We start from the raw sequence: 17,859 nt of genomic DNA, 5'->3' as shown, positions 1-17,859 counted from the left end.
GGAGCACATGAAGGATTTAGTTAAATCTCGCTGCGGTATTACGACAGTAATAGAGTATGGATATCGTGAGTTATCGAGTGTTTAAATTTATGGCTTTGAGCCAAGTGGGGAGTTTGCTAATGACAATTCAATTCATGGTTATGTATCAAATTTTTGTTTGGTCAGAAGTATACTTGGGAATCAGTGATGGCTTGCAAAGGTGGAGTTCGAGAATAACTTGAGTAAGGAAATTTCTGGATACGAGTTATGGCACTTTAGGAATATAGGAAAATCATGGGATGAGTGAGCTCTTATTTCTAAAAGATGTAGCGCGCACAGAGTATGAATTTGATCGGTGGTATTAAGGCAGGGTTACTTCTTTGAGTGGTACTGTGCTAATGGGGCACGTGTCTTTCAGCCCATGTGGGCGGTGCAATTTAGATTTAAACAAAATAGGTGACTCTCGAGAAGGTGCTAATGGATTGAAAAACGTATGAGTGGCAATTGAAAAAATTTCGGATTCGTATATCGCTAGAATCGGTTATTTACATTGGATGGTGTCGGGACTTGAGGTAATTCTATACGACTATGGATTCTACATTTCAGTATAAGAAAGGTAAGAAGAAAATTTTTAAATTCACATAAGGTATTTTCAAAGTGAGTGTTACGATTTTGGTATTTATGGAGGTGCTTAAGAACAATACAGTGGCTTATGGGCCTTAGGGCGATGTGGTATTATGTTAGGATGTCTTGTAGTGAGCTTTGGGTAAGGATCGTTGTGTTCTGACAAGGAGAATTGTCAACTTGAGGCTAATTCAGAAGAAACTCGGAGAAAATAGGACAAATGGGTAACATGTTGGATAAATATGGTACTGGTATGCTCGGTTCTTTTGGTTCTTATGATAAGGTGGGTCTTTATAGGATTTTTGTGGCAATACTTTCGGATTTGTCAACCTGTGTGGCTTGGTCGAGTTAGAGGAATTTAGTTTTGATAGCTTGATTAGGTGAAAATGGATTTCAAAATGTTATTAATGGTTCCTACCATGGTTTGAACCGGATATTTTCTACCGGTATGGGGAACGGGTTGTGCATTGTGATTTTCTCCTGGAAAGAAGCAAGAGAAAAGTTTCCAACTAATAGGGTATATAATTTGCTGGTGACTCAGAGTTTATAATGAGATTCTCGTGCTTTTCACGTGATAAATGTGGTGTGTTGTGCGGGATTTAGATTTATATGTACGAGGTGGCAGTTCATTCTTGAAAGGAAGATCACGAATTCTGAACGAAATGGTTAGTGTTATATATTTAGATGAATGTTATAGTTGCTCGGTAATCCCTGAGAAGGGTGTACAGTTGAAAGGGGCATTGTGTTTTGATTTACGGATGTTCATTGGTATTACGGTACTCTCCTGGTTGATAGACTGTTGATATTCAAATTATTGATATTATTGGCACGTGAGTTGTCCGTGCGGGTTCAGATATTGATACTATAGCACGTGAGTTGTCTGTGCGAGTGATGTTAATGTGAGCTCTAGAAGAGCTGGTTACTGTTATTAAATTTGTGTGTCTTGGTTCTACTATATATAATGAGCTTATAGCATTACAGTTGTGGTGGTGCTTGTTGAACTTACAATGCGGTTCTCTACTTTGAGACATCTTCCATTTTGGGTACAAGGTTGCAGTTGTGGATTGAGTTGTATTGGTGTGGCATGTCAATGGGATAGTTGTGTTTAATAATATAAGGTCATTGGACCTAGAATGGATACTATCAGATTTGATTACGGTATATAGGGAGGATAATATTGAAGGTCGGCTTAGAAAGTGACTATGGTTCTGGTTGGGGCGGAGAACTCCATGACTTGTCGATCTGATAAGGTGTTATGAGATTTTGCATGTTTCTTTCATTATCAACAGTGTACGAAGGTTTTAGAACAAGGTTTTGTTTGATATGGGGTTTAATTCTATTACCGGGTTACTTTGGAGTAGTCAATATGATCGAAACTGGTGCTGCGAGCATGCGAGTTGTGTAGTATGTTAGGTGATTATATCTGGGGTTATGGTTATGGCTTGATATAGCTTGTTCAAACTCATACAACATGTAGATGTGAGATTCAAGTCTTGAAAAGAAATTCTGAATGTTGGAAATTGAATTCCAAGGTTTATGGGCTAAGATTGAAGTAATAATTTTCAATTATGCTGTGTTGTCAGGCCTATACAATTTACACAGAATAGGGTGACATGGGATCACCCTCGGGTATGTGCGTGGTAGATGGAATAGTGATGTGATGGCTTGGAAACAACTCTTGGCACGTTCGAGGACGAATGTATGATTAAGTGGGGGAGAATGTAACGACCTGGCCGGTCGTTTTGAGTATTACAACCCCGTTTCCTCATTTACTACTCAATTTATGCTTTACAGTTATTTTATGACTTACCGGGTTAATTGGTTCGGGTCCGGTGAGGTTTTGGAATGAATTAGAACACTTAGTTCTAAGGCTTAAAGCTTAAGTTAAAAAAGTCGACCGGATGTTGACTTATGTATAAACGACCTCGGATTTGAATTCTGATGATTCCAGTAGCTCCGTATGGTGATTTTGGACTTAGGAGTGTGTCCGGAAAATTATTTGGAGGTCCGTAGTGGAATTAGGCTTGAAATGGCGAAAGTTAAATTTATGGGATGTTTGACCGGGGGGTTGACTTTTTGATATCGGGGTCGGAATCCAGTTCTGAAAATTTTTATAACTCCGTTATGTCGTTTATGACTTGTGTGCAAAATTTGAGGTCAATCGGGCGTGATTTGATAGGTTCCAACGTCGTTTTGTAGAAATTGGAAGTTTAAAAGTTCATTAGGCTTGAATCTATGTGTGATTCGTGTTTTTAGTGTTGTTGGATGTGATTTGAAGACTCGACTAAGTTTGTATGATGTTTTAGGACTTGCTGGTATGTTTGGTTGAGGTCCCGGGGGCTTCGAGTGAGTTTCAGATGGTTAGCGGATCGAATTCGGACTTAAAACCACTGCTGGAATTTTTGCTTCTGGTATTTTCGCACCTGCGGAGGTTTGATCGCAGGTGCGAAGCCGCATGTGCGCACCAGCTATCGCAGAAGCGAGCATTCCGTAGAAGCGAAGCTAGCCTCGCAAATGCGAGCCTGCAGAAGCGACTCCTAGCTCGCAGAAGCGGCTCCAGTGGAGGATGGGCGAAACCGCAGAAGCGGTTGAATTCTCGCACCTACGAGACCGCAGAAGCGGCTAAGTGAGTCGCAGGTGCGGAACCCCTGGACAATATACATTTCGAAGGGGTTCCGAGTTTTGCCAATTTTGGACCTTCAAGCACGGTGTTTGGGGCGATTTTGAGAGAGAATTCAAGGAAAACTTGAGGTAAGTCACTTGTGATCATTTCTACTCCATAATATTGAATTATCATCGAATAACACGACTAGATTACATGTTTTTGAGGTGTAAATCGGAGATTCAAACTTAGGGATTTGAAAATAAGATTTGATGATTTTGAGGTTGAGTTGATGTCAGATTTTGGTAAAATTAGTATGATTAGACTCGTGGTTGAATGAGCTTTCGGATTTTATAACTTTTATCGGGTTCCGTAACATGGGCTCCACGAGCCGAGCGATATTGTTACCAATTATTTAGTTATCTGTTGCAGTTAGTTGTTAAGTTTTACTTCCATTTTATTATTTCAGAATTTTGTTTAGGCTTACCTAGTCGTAGAGACTAGGTGCCGTCACGATGTCCTACGGAGGGAGAATTGAGTCATGACATTTATCCTTGGTACTGAACATTGTCTCATCACGAGAATGGACCAAAAAATTTAGTTGACAATGTTGAACCCGTCGTTAATGACTTTGTTTGATCTCCTTGAACCTAGATCTTGGGATCTCAAGGTAGAGTTACCGCCACAATGACTTGTCATCGGCCATAGTCCCATTTCCCTTGATGATCTTTCAACTACCTCTCTAGTTAGGCCTTTTGTAAGTGGATCCGACACATTGTCGATTGACTTTACGTAGTTAATTGTGATGACCCCCCCTAGAGAGTAGCTGCATAACTGTTTTATGTCTTCGTCGTATATGACGAGATTTACCGTTATACATAACGCTCCCAGCCCTTCCAATTGCCGCTTGACTATCGCAATGTATGAATATTGGTGCCAACGGTTTGGGCCAAAATGGAATATCTTCCAAGAAATTCCGGAGCCATTCAGCTTCTTCACCAGATTTATCTAAGGCTATAAATTCAGCCTCCATTGTAGAGCGGGCAATACACGTTTGTTTGGACGACTTCCAAGATACTGCTCCTCCACCAATAGTGAATACATATCCACTTGTGGACTTAGAATTAGTTGAACCGGTTATCCAATTTGCATCACAGTATCCCTCAATCACCGCAGGATAATTACTATAGTGCAAAGCAAAGTCTTGGGTATGTTTTAAATATCCCAAAACTCGTTTCATCTCCATCAAATGAGATTGACCTGGATTACTCGCGTATCGACTCAATTTACTTATAGCACAAGCTATATCTGGTCGAGTACAATTCATGATATACATTAAACATTCCAACACACGAGCATAATCCAATTGTGATATGCTTTGGCCTTTGTCCTTTGCAAGTGCAAGATTCACGTCAATTGCAGTCTTTGCAACTTTAAAATCTAAGTACTTAAATTTTTCAAGTACTGTTTTAATGTAATGAGATTGCGATAATGTCAGACCAATAGGAATACAACAAATAAACTCACCTTTAAGCAAAACCTATCTCTTTGTACGACATACAAACAATCAAAAATGAGATTGCTAGTAGACCTGATTCTGTAACTTTATCAGCAGAAACATCAACCAACCAATAGGAATACAGCATTCCCAACTGGAAAAGCAAATTAGCATTGACATAAGACTCCCTAACATTTGAATACACAAGACTCCCTAGCAAATATGAGTTCACATTCTTTAATCAGATCAATCCGATGAATAAGAAATAAAGGGGTAGCTGAAAGAGCTCTATTAGTCAACTTAGGGATTTCATAAACGGCAAAGGGCCAAATATACCCCTGTACTTTCGAAAATGGTCTAAGAATACCCCTCGTTATACTATTGGGTTATCTATACCCCTGCAGTCATACCTTGGGTTCAAATATACCCCTTATTTAAACTGAGGGACACGTGTTATCGTCCTGTTGGCCAATTCTAAATATCTCCTAATTAATTAAAAAATAATTTTCTAAAGCAATTTTTTTTTAATGTAAAAACTGAAAAAAACTGAAATTGTTTTTACTAAAAACTGAAAAAAACGAAAATATTTTTTTTTCAGTTTTTACAAAAAAACTGCTTTAAAAAAACTGAAAAATATTTTCTAAAACAATGTTGTTGTAAAAACTGGAAAACAATTTTCTAAATCAATTTTTTGTAAAAACTGGAAAAAATGAATGTTTTTTTACTAAAAACTGAAAAAATCAAAAATAGTTTTTTCCAGTTTTTTGAAAAATATTTCTTTAAAAAAAACTGAAAAATAATTTTTAAAGCAATGTTTTTGTAAAAACTAAAAAAAAACTGAAAAATAATTTTCTAAAACAATGTTTTTGTAAAAACTGAAAAAACAATTTTTTTTCTTTTTTTAGTTTAAAAAAATCAGTTTTTTTTCAGTTTTTAATTGCTTTAGAAAATTGGTTTTCAGTTTTTACAAAAACACTGTTTTAGAAAATATTTTTCAGTTTTTTTAAAGCAGGTTTTTTGTAAAAAGTGGAAAAAAAATATTTTCGTTTTTTTTTCAGTTTTTAGTAAAAACAATTTCAGTTTTTTTCAGTTTTTACAAAAAAAATTGCTTTAGAAAATTATTTTTTAATTAATTACGAGATATTTAGAATTGGTCAACAGGACGATAACACGTGTCCCTCCGTTTAAATGAGGGGTATATTTGAACCCAAAGTATGACTATAGAGGTATAGATAACCCAATAGTATAATGAGGGGTATTGTTAGACCATTTTCGAAAGCAAGGGGTATTCTTAGACCGTTTCATAAAACATGTTTGTTAGAATTCCAATAAGCTTGCTGTGAACTATTTCTTCCCAAGAGTTCTTCCTGCTAACAGATATAAGTACCTGAACAACCTGCAAGAGTATTAAGAGAAAAGTTGAAACTCAAACATCAAGTGCTTTTGAGACTTGAATACTTTAGGAACAAAACCTCCGAACAAGATTATAAAATATTATTTAATGTTTTCCTTTAGGAGAAAGTAAAGGATTTGGTCTTAGGTTAATAAAAGATTCACTGGATTATGCACTTCCAATATTTTCCCATCACCCTTTAAATACAGTTCTAGCCTTCTTATTTAGTGCAAAATGAACCACCTAACATTGGAAAAGAGACCAAAACACCTATAAAGACTGTATGGGAAGCCGCAGAACCTGAGAACACATCAAGATGCTGTATATCCCACCATTTGCAGATTTCGTCTTGCTTCTGGTCATGTTTCAGTTGAAACAATCTCTCTATCTACGCGAGATAGGGGTAAGGTCTGCCTACACACCACTCTTCCTAGACCCCACTATGTGGGATTACACTGGGTTTGTTGTTGTTGTTGTTGTTGTTGTTGTTCTGGTCATGTTTCAGTGAGCAAACCACGTGTTGATCCCTTCCGACATTGGAACCTTAAGGTCTGATATAAGATTAAATATCAGTTGATGTTTCACCTTTTACATTTTCATCTAAGAACATGAATTTTGTGAACCATGTTCTGTTTCCCGCCAACATCATGGGGCCTTAATATCAGTTGTAGATCCTAGAATTTATAGGTGGAGCTTGAAGCTGGCTAAATTTTGCAGATATTGGAGATCAACCTTGAAGATGTGTGGCACTAAGTACCCAGCAAAATCTTGGAGATTTTTCAGCAGTTGGATTGCCACCCTTAGACTAGTTCACCGAAGAGAAACACCAATGGCTCTCTCTATTGCACCTACATAAAATTCATATCCCCTTCTTCACCTCAACCCAACTACAGCCTGGAGTCTTTCTCAGTCCAGTTTGATTCATCTTTACTCTAGTATGACCTGCATCATTCCACCTACCAGATTGAGAATACAAGCTTGATAATACCACATAATGAGCTGGGTTTCCTTGCTCAAGCTTGACAAGATGCTTCAAAGCAACCTCTGCTAACTCGATATTAGAATGCATTCTAGATGCATCCAACAAGGCTCCCCAAACTCCACCATCTGGTTCCATAGGCATTGTCTTAAGCAGATCCATAATTTCATTAAACAAGCCAGCACGGCCTAACAAATCTACCATACAGGCATAGTGTTCCACATCTGGTTCGATATGGTATTTGCCACGCATGCAGTGAAATATTTTCCTTCCTTCTTCAACCAAGCCTGCATGTCTGCAGGCAGACAAGACACTAAGCAAGGATATAGCATCAACTTCGATGTCCCTATTTTCCATTAGAGAGAAAACAGAAAGAGCACGATCACCTTCCCCATGCATAGAACATGCTGTAAGTAAAGCATTCCAAGAAACAGTGTCAGTGTTCTTCATCTCCTCAAATATACGCTCCGAAAGGTCAAGTTGACCACATTTAGCATACATATCGATAAGACTGTTCCCTACAAGCTTATGGGACCGAAAGCCACTCTTAATTATGTAGGAATGTATAGTCATGCCCTCTCTCAAATATGTCAAATGTGACACCGCAGGCAGGATGCTCACAATTGTGACCACATTGGGCCGAAATGATTCGAATTTCATGGAATGGAATGCGGAAAGAGCTATCTTGGCAAGTCCATTGTGCATGTATCCTGCAATCATTGTGTTCCAGGAGACCTCATCCTTAGAGAAGTCATTTTTGTTGAACAGGAATTCAGCCAAAGACAAACTTCCACATTTGGCATACAAGTCAATTAGAGCATTCTTCACATGACAGTCTGACTCAAACCCGTATCTGATAATTTGACAATGAAGGCATGTTCCCAAGCGTACATCACCTAGGAGGGCACAAGCTGGAAGCACACCAACCATTGTCCCTGGGTCTGGGTGTAATCCAGCTAACCTTAATCGAGAAAACATCTTTAATGCATTATAACAGTCGCCAATCTGCGCATACCCATTTATCAGAGCATTCCATGTTACTACCTCAACCAGTGGCATCTTATTGAACAAATGAAGCGCAAAACTGAATAGATTGCACTTAGCATACATGGAAACCAAGGCAGTTCCCGTTGAAATATCAGAATCGATACTGGCTTTGACAGCATGGCAGTGGACACTCTTTCCTAATCTCACTGCCCTTAACTCTGCACAGGCTGGGATAACGCTCACCAGAGTAACATTATTTGGTTGTGAATACTCATTCTGCATATCTCGAAACAGAGAGAGTGCCTCTTGAGGATATCCTGATTGTGAGAAAGCAGCTATTGCTGCTGACCAAGCAACCAAATCTCTTCCCTTAATTCCCCAAAACAGATCTCTAGCCTTGTCTAGCAATCCACACTTTGCATACATTGTCATCAATGAAGTAGCAACCATAATGTCGGAATCAATCATTTCTTGAATTGCATATTCATGAATTTCTTTCCCTCTCCGTAAATCGCCAATTTCACCAGCCCCAAGCAATGCACTTACAGCTGAGACTTTGCTCATCTTAAAGCCCGTTCTCTTTATGGAATCAAACATTTCCAAAACCTCATGAAAGTTCCCATTATATGCAAAACCTGCCATCATTGTACCCCATGAAACATCATCTTTCCCCGTTAACTCAAGAAAAATTCGGTGAGCAACATTGGGATGATTACATTTTGAGTATGTGTCAATCAAAGCATTATGAACCGAAACTGGAAACACTCTCCTATATACATAAGCATGTATACACCTACATGCCCTCATATCCATTAATTTACAAACTGCTGGAAGCAAATTTAATAATGTCACTGAATTAGGATTAATCCGAAAAATAAATTGCATGTCCTTGAAAAGGTCAACAGCCTTAACCGGCTCTGCACACTGTGCAAGCCCAGAAATCATTGCATTCCAAGCTACAATGTCCTTGTCAGGCATTTGATCAAACACCATCCTTGCGCTCTCGAAATCACCCATTTTACTATACATATCTATAAGCCCGGTCCCAATGAAGACATCACTTTCCAGATTCCTACGAACTACCTCTTCATGAATCAAGATACTGCGTTTAAAATCAGACATAGCAGTGCAAGCTTTCAGCACAAAAGTGAAGGTATACTTATCCGGCTGAATAGACTTTTCCAACATTGAAACGTACAGTTTGAGAGCTTCTTCGTGCTGATTGACTCTGACGTAAGTTCTGATCATTGAATTCCACAGAATGACAGGTGGGTTGGGTGAAGAATCGAAGAGGGAGCGAGAAAAGGAGCATTTTTGGAAGGAAGAGTACAAATTGATAAGAAGGGTAGTGGTGGAAGTGTTGAAAGTAAAACCAGAGGTGATTAGATGAGCGTGAAGTTGGAGAAGAGAGGAGAGGTCTTTGCACGAAGAGAGGAGGGTGTTCTTAGGTAATTCTTGACAATGAAATCTACGTACTAGTACCAGTATTGAACAACATCTCAACTTCATTTTCCAGCTTTCATGCTCTGTTTGTATATAACCGACTAGTATTTGAAGACTCAAAACGCAGGGCGATTCGAGAGTTTTCAACTTTTGCAGTTTGGAGACTTTCGACAATGAGCATTATGGGTTTTAAATAGCAAGAATATTTAAAACGTTTCAATTCTTCTTTTCTTTTTTTAACCAAAACCCATTTTCATACGCTGTGGAGTATAATGTATATATGCAACGGGTAAAATGCTTTATTATAAGCCGAAGATTTAGAATTTAATTGATTAAATCAAAAAAAAAAAGAACATATATATCTATATCTATAGTCCTATAAAAAAAATCTATAGTCCTATCATGTCACACTAAAATTCGAACTTGTGACTTAAAATAATTTTTGAACCTCTTTATCTTTATTGCTATTGTAAAAGAAATACTTAACCATCATAAATTGATCTTCGGATTTTATCTAAAGAGTTACAATTAATGGCTCAAATCTCATGCTTCTATATCACCATCTAACTAATTTGCTTCGTTTTCCATCCAATCATGTTCCTTTCTTTCTTTTTCCTACAACGTTAGATCATAGGAGTTAGAGATTGTATACTATTAACCATAGAGCATGTGACCGACTTTACTATATTTTTGACAAGTCTAAAGGTAAATTTTATGTGGGACTAGAAAAAACAGAGGAACATGGTTAATTTCTCGAGTAATTAATGATGCTAAGAGATTGTCACGACCCAAATTCACCTATAGGTCGTGATGGCGCCTAACATCCCAGCTAGGCAAGTCAACTAATGATTTAAACATATATTCATTTCTATAAAAATTATCCGAGTAATAAAACTCCTCGAAATTTCAAAAATTAAGAAGATATGAGAAAATAAGATAAATTAAAAACCCAAGTAAAATAATTAAATCCAAAAATTCTATTAGTGTGTGTGCCAAGACCTGATGTCATAAGTGTATGAGCATCTAGTAGATTATATAAAATTCTAAATACTGTATAAAATAAAATAGACGGAATACAAATGCAAGAAAAGGTACTAGTTGCTGCAGAACGACTCAGAAAGGCAGTTCACTACTAAGCCTCTAGATAACGTGGGTGCGCTCCGATAGGTCCTCTGATAGTACCTGTCTCGGATCCTGCACAAAAAGTGCAGCAAGCGTAGCATGAGTACGTAAACAACGTGTACCCAGTAAGTATCAAGCCTAATCTCGAAGAAGTAGTGACGAGAGGTCGACTTTGACACTCACTATGGCTCAATATTATTACAATAGAAATATTTAATTAAACATGATTTTTAGGTGAACAACGATAATTTTCTAAACAAGCAGAAATAAATAAATTCCTTAAATTTCAATGATTTTTAATTTATCAATTTAGCTTCATAAGCTGCAATTAAAATATTAAGGTATCGTGTAATTATTATTATTAGGCACGATTTCTGCCGAGGTCGTATGGCCCGATCCAGAGTGTCGTGTATACTACCGAGGAACGTACGACGCGATCCATAGGTGCATCTATACTGCCGAGGCGTTCGGCCCGCTCCACAAAAAATGAGGACATTTTCTTATGAACCTCCGGAATGAGAAGTTATTATAATATTTAACGCGTAGGATGTTCAATCTTTATTAACAATTCAATAATTTACACAAAATTTGAGTATACGAAGTTTCAATCTTTTACTAATTCCTCAAATAATTTATAATATAATTCCAGTAATTTAATCAAATAAAAGATGCAATTATCACAAGTAATTCATGATTTGAGTTCTAAACTACCCGGACATTAACATAATTAGTAGTTACGCACGGACTCTCGTCACCTCGTACGTACGTAGCCCCCACAATTAGCATCAATTATTAATATGAATCACCTATGGGGTAAATTCCCTCTTACAAGGTTAGGCAAGAGACTTACCTTGTCTCAAAGCCCACTTCCCGATCACAATGTCGTGTAAAAATCCCAATTCGGTGCCGAAAAATCCGAAACTATCCAAAAGTTATATAAAATAATTAATACATGCTCAATAATTCGAAATTAGACTATTAAATTAATTACCCTATCCAAAATGGTAAATTTCTAAAATTCACCCCGGGCCCACATGCCCGGATTCCGGAAATTTTCAGAGGAAATCGTTACCCATAATCTCAAAAACTCAAATATATAATTTCCATCCAATTCCATAACCATTTTCGTGGTTAAAATCTCATTTGTTAAAATAAAAATCAAGGTTTTTCATCTAAACCCTTGATTTCCTAAATTTATAGGTTATAATCTATCCATAATCTATGTATTTAACTCAAAATATGTAGAATTAACTTACCTTCAAGTTGCTAGTTGAAATCCCCTCTCAAAAAGCTCCAAAATCGCCCAAGAATAGAGAGAAATAGGCAAAAAATAGTTGTTTTCCCATTCTTAAAGCGTTCTGCCAAACATGCCTTTCGCTTCTACTGCTCGCAAACCGCTTCTGCGGCTCCGCATCTGCGTAAAATGCATCGCAGATGTGGCTTCCTCCTAAGCTGGCCCGACCGCTTCTGCGGCTTGTACATTGTATCTGCGACGTGCTTCTGCTGTTGTACTTGCGCATCTGCGCCCAATCCGCTTCTGCGGTGCTTTTCACGCACCTGCGGCTCACAACTGCGCAGGTGCGGTTGCAGCAGAAGCTGGAAGCTTCAGTGTAACGACCCGGCCAGTCGTTTTGAGTATTACAGTCCCGTTCCCCCATTCACTGCTCAATTTATGCCTTACAGTTAATTTATGACTTATCGGGTTAGTTGGTTCGGGTCCGGAAGGAATTCGGAGTGAAATGAGACACTTAGTCTCATAATTTAAAATTTTAAGTTAGAAAAGTTGACCGGATGTGGATTTATGTGTAAACGACCTCGGATTTAAATTTTTATGATTCCAACAGCTCCGTATGGTGATTTTGGACTTAGGAGCATGTTCGAAAAATTATTCGGAGGTCCGTAGTGGAGTTTGGCTTGAAATGCCAAAAGTTGAACTTTTGGAAAGTTTGACCGGGGGGTTGACTTTTTGATATCGGGGTCGAAATCCGATTTTGAAAATTTTAATAGGTCTGTTATGTCATTTATGACTTGTGTGCAAAAATTGAGGTCAATCGGACTTGATTTGATGGGTTCCGAAGTCGTTTGTAGAAATTAGAAATTTCAAAGTTCATTAGGCTTGAATTGGGGTATGATTCATGATTTTAGCGTTGTTTGAGGTGATTTGAAGCCTCGACTAAGTTTGTATCATGATTTAGGATTGGTTGGTATGTTTGGTTGAGGTCCCGGGGGCCTCAGGTTGAATTCAGGTGGTTAACGGACTTGGAATTAAGTTAAAGAAGTAGTTGAAGTTTTGTTGTTGCTGGTGTAATCGCACCAGCGGAGTGGGAACCGCAGGTGCGAAGCCGCAAAAGCGAGAAAGGGGGCCGCAGAAGCGGCCAGGGATGCTTGGGTCAGGAGCCGCAGATGCGGCCCTTCACGCGCAGAAGTGCTCAAAGGCACGCAGATGCGGGAAAAGGCGCAGATGCGAGGGCTTTTTCAGCACATGCGGTTGGCGCATAAGCGGCCAAGTTGCTGCAAGTGCGAAAGCCCCTAGGCAGTACAAAAACAGAGGGGTTCCGAGCTTCTGCCATTTTTGGGCATTTCAAGCTCGGTTTGGGCAATTTTTGAGCAAGGTTTGCACGGGAAAACATGAGGTAAGTCCCTTGTGATCATTTCTACTCCATAATATTGAATTATCATCGAATATTCCGACTAGATTACATGTTTTTGAGGTGTAAATTGAAGATTTGAACTTAGAGATTTAGAAATAAGATTTGATGATTTGGAGGTCAAGTTGAGGTCGGATTTTGGTAAAATTAGTATGGGTAGACTCGTGGTGGAATGGGCTTTTGGATTTTGTAACTTTTATCGGGTTCCGAGACGTGGGCCCCACAGGCAATGTTTTGAGTTAAATTTCGAATTTTTATGGAAAATTAGTATTTTCTTATGGAATTAATTCCAATAAATTTTATTGACTGAAATGAATTATTTGTGACTGGATTCGAGGCATTCAGAGGTCGATTTGCGAGACAAAGGCATAACAGAGTAAGGAATTTCTCGTTTTGAGGTAATTAACAGTTATAAATCTGGTACTGAGGATATGAAACCCCGTATTTGGGTATAATGTGATTACTTTGGAGGTGACGCACATGCTAGGTGACTGGCGTGTGGGCGTGCACCGAGGGGATTGTGACTTGGTCCGTCCAGTGGAAACTGTAAAGTTGAATAACTTGTTGTTAGCTATGTGCTCTCTATGTGTTGTGAAAATTTGACTGTAAGTCACGTTAGAAACCATGTTTAGGCTATATGTTGGTACGGTTGGGACCCATATAGGTCGTGCACATGTTGAACTAATTGCTTAATTGTTGTTTTGTACTCAGTCACAGTTTACTTGTTTATTTTATTTCAGTATCTATTGTTCATTATTGATGCATCATATCCTTATTGTTTGGGCTGATTTTATGATTATTGAGAGCCCGAGAGACTGGAGAGATATATGACTGAGTGAGGCCGGGGGCCTGATTGTGAGATGTTGATACTATAGCACGTGAGTTATCCGCACAACACGTGAGTTGGCCGTGCGGATCTAGATATTGATACTGCAGCACGTGAGTTGTCCATGCGGATCCAGATATTGATACTATGGCACGTGAGTTATCCGTGCGGATCAGGCTCTATTGATTATAGCGCCTGGGCTGTAGGAGCCCCTTCGGAGTCTGTACACCCCCTGTGAGCGCGGGTATCCATTGAGTGTGAGTGCAGGGGGCTGAGAGCCGAGTGGTTGAGTTGTTGTGACGAGTGGAGTGACTGTTGCCCTGAGAGGTTGTACTTGCTTTTCATTTGTTGTTGCACTTAGTTTCTATTTGTCATTGTTGTGAAATTCTCTTAAAGATTTTTATATCCGGATTACATGAACTTGAACTGTATAGAATTGATTTGACTTAAACTGCTAGATTTTAAAGTTTGTCTATTCTTTGCTGGAATTACCGAAAGTGAACTATAACTGTGTAGCTCGTCACTATCTTCAATTCCTTAGTTATTATTGTTACTTGCTGAGTTGGTTGTACTCATACTACACCTTGCACTTCGTGTGTAGATCTAGGTGCTTCTGGACATAGCTGTATTAGTAAAAAATAAATATTACACGTGAAATTATATGAGGATGACAGGGCAAGATGCGTGGATCACTAAGAAGATGACAACTGGAGTGTCGTATTAAAAGATTCACTATTTACAACAGGTACGAGAAAATCACTCACGAGATGAAAGGGTACGGTTGCTCGAGCCTAAATTACTCAGTGAAGAGACATAGGCAGGATGAATCAAGACAGTAAAGAAGGAAGATTCATGAACCTCTAATTAATGTGGAAGAAGAATCGGAACCGTTACAGAATCTTCATGAACAGTTACGATTGCCAATTATAACGTTTCATTAATGTCATTAATGCTCATAATGATTCGGTCATAAAAGGGAAGAAACGTTATATTTGTAAATTCCTATATAAGGGAAGGGAATTTTACTTGTAAGGACACGTTCTGATTATTATTGGAATATAATTATTTTCTTGTGCTTTCAATTGATTATTTTGTCATTTCTTATTCTAATTCCCTTTCTTATTTCTGAGAGAATATTGAATTTCTTGATTATCAGTAACCCGAGTACTTCTAAAAATAGGCTTTAACTGAGAATCCAATTCTTTGGTTAAACAAATTGGTTCCGTTACCGGGAATCTTATAATCTTCTCTTACTTTCCAAATCACTCTCTCTCAACTGAATCATGTCGAATGTCAATGACAACAACCAACAGGTGGAAGGAACTCCAGTTCCGTCACCTCAAGGAACCCCACGCAATTCAAGAGAAGCATCACCAGAAATATCCACTACTCATAACAATGAATAACATGAAAATGAACAAACTGTCGAGCAGGATGCTGTGAAGAAGTTAATCGCTGATGTAAGGACCGGGCCGGTCGTATTGAGAATTTGAGCCCCGATCCCCTAATATCTGGTTTAAGCACAATTTCTTTTCTACTTTTGGGAATTTCTGGAGTGATTGGTTATGGAATTCAGGGAGTTTTGGGACACTTAGTCCCTAGTTGTGAGTTTAAGCCTTAGAAATTGGATCGTAGTCAGAACTGTGTGAAGATGAATTCGGAATGGAATTTCGTTGACTCCGTTAGCTCCGTTGAGTGATTTTGAGCTTAGGAGCGCATCCGGAATATGTTTTGGAGGTCTGTAGTAAATTTAGGCTTGAATTGGCGAAAGTTAGATTTTTCGGCGATTTCGGCCGATAGTGAAAATTTTGATATCCAGCTCGGAATGGATTTCCGAAAGTGGCTGTAGGTTCGTAGTATAATTTGTGACCTGTGTGTAAAATTTGAGGTAATTCGGACTAGATTTGATGTGGTTCGGCGTCGTTTGTAGAAATTGGAAAATTCTAAGTTCTTAGGCTTTAATCCGTGCTTAATTCATGATTTTTGGTGTTGTTCGATGTGGTTTGAAGGCTCGACTAAGTTCGTATGGTGTTATAGGATTGGTTGGTAGGTTTGGTTGAGGTCCCGGGGGCCTCGGGTGTGTTTCGGATGCTTAACGGAATGAAATTAGACTTAGGAAAATCTGGTGCTTTTGCTGGTTCTGCTGTAATAGCACCTGCGCAAGGCTGCCCGCAGGTGCGAGCAATTTGGCGCAGAAGCGGGAAAATGGAGGAGTGCCAGGGGTCATAGGTGCGAGGTGTTTTCCGCATCTGCGATGCTCGCAGATGCGTTAGGGGTCTTCGCAGGTGCGCAAGGTCCGCAGAAGCGGAAGGGAATTCCGCATGCGCGCACGCGCAGATGCGGCCCTTTCATCGCAGGTGCGAAGGCAGAGGGGGTAAATGATTTGCACAGATGCGCACATTTTGCCGCACAAGTGCACACGTACGTGTGAGCCCAGGCTCCGCAGGTACGGAAATACCTGGGCAGTGGTTAAAACCGAAGGGCTTCACGATTTTTGTCATTTTTGACTTTGCAAACTCGGTTTAGGGCGATTTTTGAGAGCATTTTCGAGGCATTTCTTGAGGTACTCCCTTGTGCTTATTTTTTATAATAATCTTGCTTTGCCATGTATTTTCTCACCTAGTTAGTGTGTACTTATGGTGGAAATTGGAAGTTGGAGGCTAAGGATTTGGAAGTTTGATTTGTGGATTTGGAGGACCATTTGGTATCAGAATTTAGTAATTTTGGTATGATTATACTCGTGGTGGAATGAGCGTTCCTATTTTGTAACTTTTACCTAATTCCGAGACATGGGCCCCACGGGCAATGTTTGAGTTAATTTCGGGATTTTTGTTAAAGTGTTGATTTCATTAATTAGATGGGTCTATTATTGTTGTATTTATGATATGTAATTTCTTTTGGCTAGATTTGGGCCATTCGGAGCCGGATATTCATGGGAAATGCATTGTGATCGATTGATTGAGCTTGGTTCGAGGTAAGTGGCTTGCCTAACTTTGTGTGGGAGAAATCCCCTTAAGATTTGTAACTATTGTGATATGTGAGCGCCGTGTACGTGAGGTGACGAGTACGTACACGGGCTAGTTTGTGTAAAACCCGATTTTCTTACTGAGCAGCAACATGTTTTCCTGTTATTTTGAGTTATACCATTTTAATGAGTACTAATCTATTCTCATTCTTAATTGAGTTATTCCAATATGTATAGCTATCATGTTTAGTCTAATACAACATGTTTACGTGTCTTAATTGTTTATATGAATTATGTGCAGCATGCTTAGTGAATTTCCTACTTCTTCCCTGATTGGTACTTAGTCTAAATTGTAAGAACTTCGTGATGTAGTTGTATTTCTATCATTCGCGCTGCATATTTACTTTGGGACTACGGAACGGTATTCCGGGAGATCCCCCTGTACTGCATATTTACTTTGGGACTACGAAATGGTATTCTGGGATATCTCCCTGCACATTTACTTTGGGACTACGGAACGGTATTCCGGGAAATCCCCCTGCATATTTACTTTGGGACTACAGAACGGTATTCTGAGAGATCCCCCTACACATTTGCTTTGGGACTACGGAATGGTATTCTGGAAGATCCCCCTGTACATTTACGTTTGGGACTACGAGACGGTATCTCGGGAGACCCCCTATTGTGTTTCTGTGTACTAAGCTGTTACCTTCTATGATTTCATTGTTGTTAAATTTTAGCCTTTATTTTATTGCGGTATTACACTCTATATTATTTTATTATATATTTACCA

At 38.9% G+C, this 17,859-nt stretch overlaps 1 protein-coding gene across 1 annotated transcript; it reads right to left on the bottom strand.

The window, feature by feature from the left end:
• Positions 1-6,176: 6,176 nt before the first annotated feature.
• On the bottom strand, positions 6,177-9,732 carry LOC107804631 (pentatricopeptide repeat-containing protein At2g39620-like). Its single transcript, XM_016628549.2, has one exon. It carries the CDS (start codon positions 9,569-9,571, stop codon positions 6,956-6,958), a length of 2,616 nt encoding a protein of 871 aa, XP_016484035.2. The 5' UTR covers positions 9,572-9,732; the 3' UTR covers positions 6,177-6,955.
• Positions 9,733-17,859: the final 8,127 nt, after the last annotated feature.

Source organism: Nicotiana tabacum, chromosome 19, assembly GCF_000715075.1.
Source record: "Nicotiana tabacum cultivar K326 chromosome 19, ASM71507v2, whole genome shotgun sequence".
Taxonomy (NCBI): domain Eukaryota; kingdom Viridiplantae; phylum Streptophyta; class Magnoliopsida; order Solanales; family Solanaceae; genus Nicotiana; species Nicotiana tabacum.
This window is presented reverse-complemented; position numbering and strand designations above follow the sequence as displayed.